This window comes from Rhincodon typus, chromosome 4 (assembly GCF_021869965.1).
Source record: "Rhincodon typus isolate 14 chromosome 4, sRhiTyp1.1, whole genome shotgun sequence".
Classification (NCBI taxonomy): Eukaryota; Metazoa; Chordata; class Chondrichthyes; order Orectolobiformes; family Rhincodontidae; genus Rhincodon; species Rhincodon typus.
In genome coordinates this window covers 7,002,920-7,006,070 of record NC_063335.1, presented here as the reverse complement: position 1 = coordinate 7,006,070, position 3,151 = coordinate 7,002,920, and the positions used below count along the sequence as shown (strand labels likewise).

At 50.4% G+C, this 3,151-nt stretch overlaps 1 protein-coding gene across 1 annotated transcript in view; it reads left to right on the top strand.

The window, feature by feature from the left end:
* Positions 1–333: 333 nt before the first annotated feature.
* The window catches only part of LOC109917082 (CLIP-associating protein 1-like), a 180,902-nt gene continuing 178,084 nt past the window's right edge, over positions 334–3,151 (top strand). Inside the window, exon 1 of the mRNA XM_048595633.1 lies at positions 334–982. Coding sequence (XP_048451590.1) covers positions 782–982 — 201 coding nt within the window. The 5' untranslated portion in view covers positions 334–781. The remainder of the gene's footprint in view (positions 983–3,151) is intronic.

Sequence of the window (3,151 nt, the reverse complement as noted above, 5' to 3'; positions counted from 1 at the left end):
TTATTCGATGAAACTCTAGCATTCAAATTTAGAAGGAATCATTATTTCAAACTTCTGAGAACTACAAAACCTAACGCTCTTACTTAGTGTTCAGACGGTACCTGCCTTTTTAAAAAAAAAGTTCCGAATTCAATATCGATACCGATAAGTTGAAGAACAATAACAGCCGTCATTTATTGTTGATGTGTCGGACAAATCTTTGCTGCACCGGACACCGCCGCCGGTCGCTTCCCCCCGTTAATTTTTCAAACGGCAAACGCACGCGAGTAGCGGCAGCTGATCGTTGCGTCAAGGCAGACCCCAGCGCGCGTGCGCATACGCCGCTGTGCGAGGTGGGTGAACAGGGCGGATGTGGGGCTGGGCCTGTTGCCATGGTGGGTGGGCGTAGGGTCTCGTCATTTGCTGGTGCGGTGCGCGCCCCTGTTTATTTATAATTCGTTTTAAGGACGAATTACGAAGCCGAAAGGGGGAATTTGCAAGGATAGGGGAGTGGTTGGATGAACCTTGTGTCAGGAGGGACTGCTGCGACTCGAGACGCCTAACGGAAGAGCGGGGGGGGAAAAGAGTGGAAGGAGTGAGGAGAGTTAAAGGCCTGGGACCAGGACGAAGGGCTCGCCATTCGACCGAGACCTGTCAAGGGTGGATAATAGCAGCGAGCACCCGTGTAACTCCTTCTGAGGCTGTAGGGAGGTGTACAGTGTGTCATCTGAAGTTCAGGCAGGTATAGGGTGAAGGAGATTGCCGATTGTAACTTTGTGAGAGCCTCCGGCCCTGTTCAGACATGGAGCCCGAATGCAGCTTGGAGTACTTCTCGGTGCAGGTGGCTCAGAGGGATGTTAGTCGACGGCTACAAGTCGGCCAGGAGCTGATCGATTACTTGGGTGATCCCAGGAGATCTGTGGACGTGGATCATGACCAAAAACGGACGCTGGATGATATCGTGGACGAGCTAACGGGATGGGTGAACTCCAGCAACTTCAAGGTAAGAGAAGGCGGAGCCCAGTGAGGCTGCTGAAGTGATTCCCCTGCATCCTTTCGACTTGGATCCATTCTCCGGTTCCCTCTCCTTCATATTGTAGTGGAGGATCCTAGATCCTTCCGGTCCTTGCCACAGAATCCTGCAAGAAACTCAGCTGCTATGGTGCTGAGCTTACTTGTGGCAGTAGTCGGAACATCGCCTGGGAGCTGTAGTCATTAACGGAATAATTGTCCTCAAAGATTGACTTTTGAGAGTATTTTAACAAATGTGCAAATAGCCGCCAGGCATTTCCCGATGTTGCTGAGCAGGTTGCACGGTCTGTGAAATTCATCAGGGACTTCAGACATCACTTGCATCCATTTGCGATCTATGGGGAGGAGATGTACAAGAGTTTTTGTTGATTCACTGCTATAGTTGAGTTGGCAAGTTGCAATGCTTTCGAGTTCCTCGTGTCAATATTCCTGTTGCGCTGCAGTGTCTGGTAGCATGCAGAATGTTGTGACACCTTTTTGATGGTGATATCTCTAAATGTTTACTGCAGTATTCTGTGACATGCAAAGTGCTGCACTGTAACTTGATTTCGGGAATTCTGCCAGCATTTGCACCACCGTTCCGGCGTCGATACTCAAAACTAATTTTATTTAGCTACAATGAGTTGACTTTATTTACACAGCATGAATAAAATATCTGTCCTTAGCGAGCTTCAGTTTCTTTTTCTAACGTGTTTAGCTGGAACACTGCACTGGCAGGTTCAATGAAAAGTCGTCAGAAAGTAGACTGTTGGTTTGTTGTGGAAGTTTTGTAGCGTAATTGATTTCATAAGTGATACGTCTGCGCGTCGATGGCGAACGATACTTTGGAGATCAAGTTTAGAACGAAGTAAGCAGCTAAATTGTAGCTTAAGAATAAAGTCTCAGGCTTTGCATTCTTTGAAATTTAAATTTTTGAGCTGGTCGTTAACAGGAATCGAAGACTTGTGGTTGACCCCATGCAGATGGCCTAAGGGCCCTCCGCTTCTTCCTGTCCCGCAGGCCCGACCAGTCCCCCTCCACTGACACCCTCATCCGCTTAGCCAAACTCGTCCTCACCCTCAACAACTTCTCTTTCAATTCCTCCCACTTCCTACAGACAAAGGGGGTGGCCATGGGTACCTGCATGGGCCCAAGCTATGCCTGCCTCTTTGTAGGATATGTGGAACAATCCCTCTTCCAAAGCTACACTGGCCGTATCCCCCACCTCTTCCTCCGTTACATTGACTGTATCGGCACCGCCTCCTGCTCCCAGGAGAAGCTCAAATAGTTCATCCACTTCACAAACACCTTCCACCCCAACCTTAAGTTCACCTGGACCATCTCTGATACCTCTGTTTCCTTCCTGGACCTCTCTGTCTCCATCTCTGGCATCCACCTGGAAACCGATATCCATTTCAATCCTACCGACTCTCACAACTACCTAGAATACACCTCCTCTCACCCACCTTCCTGCAAAAAGGCCATCCCCTATTCCCAATTCATTCGCCTCTGCCGCATCTGCTCCCGAGATAAGGCATTCTACTCCCGGGCATCCCAGATGTCCTCTTTTTTCAAGCACCGCAACTTCCCCTCCACAGTGGTTGAAAATGCCCTCGACCGTGTCTCCCGCATTTCCCGCAACTCATCCTTCACACCCCTACCCGCAATAACAACCAAAACGGAATCCCCCTCGTCCTCACGTCCCACCCCAGCAACCTCCGAATCTAATGCATCATCCTCCGACATTTCCGCCATCTGCAATCTGACCCCACTACCAAAGCCGTTTTTCCTTCCCCAGCCTTATCTGCTTCCAGAGGGACCACTCTCTCCGTGACTCCCTTGTCCACTCCACACTCCCCTCCAGCCCCACCACCCCTGGCACTTTTCCCTGCAACCGAAGCAAGTGCTACACCTGCCCCTACACCTCCCCCCTCACTCCCATCCCAGGCCCTAAGAAGACCTTCCACATCAAGCAGATGTTCACCTCCACATCTCCTAATGTGGTATACTGTATCTGCTGTTCCCGTTGTGGCCTCCTCTACATCGGGGAAACCAAGCGGAGGCTTGGGGACCGCTTTACGGAACACCTACGCTCAGTTCGCAACAAAGAACTACACCTCCCAGTCGCGAACCATTTCAACTCCCCCTCCCCCTCCCACTC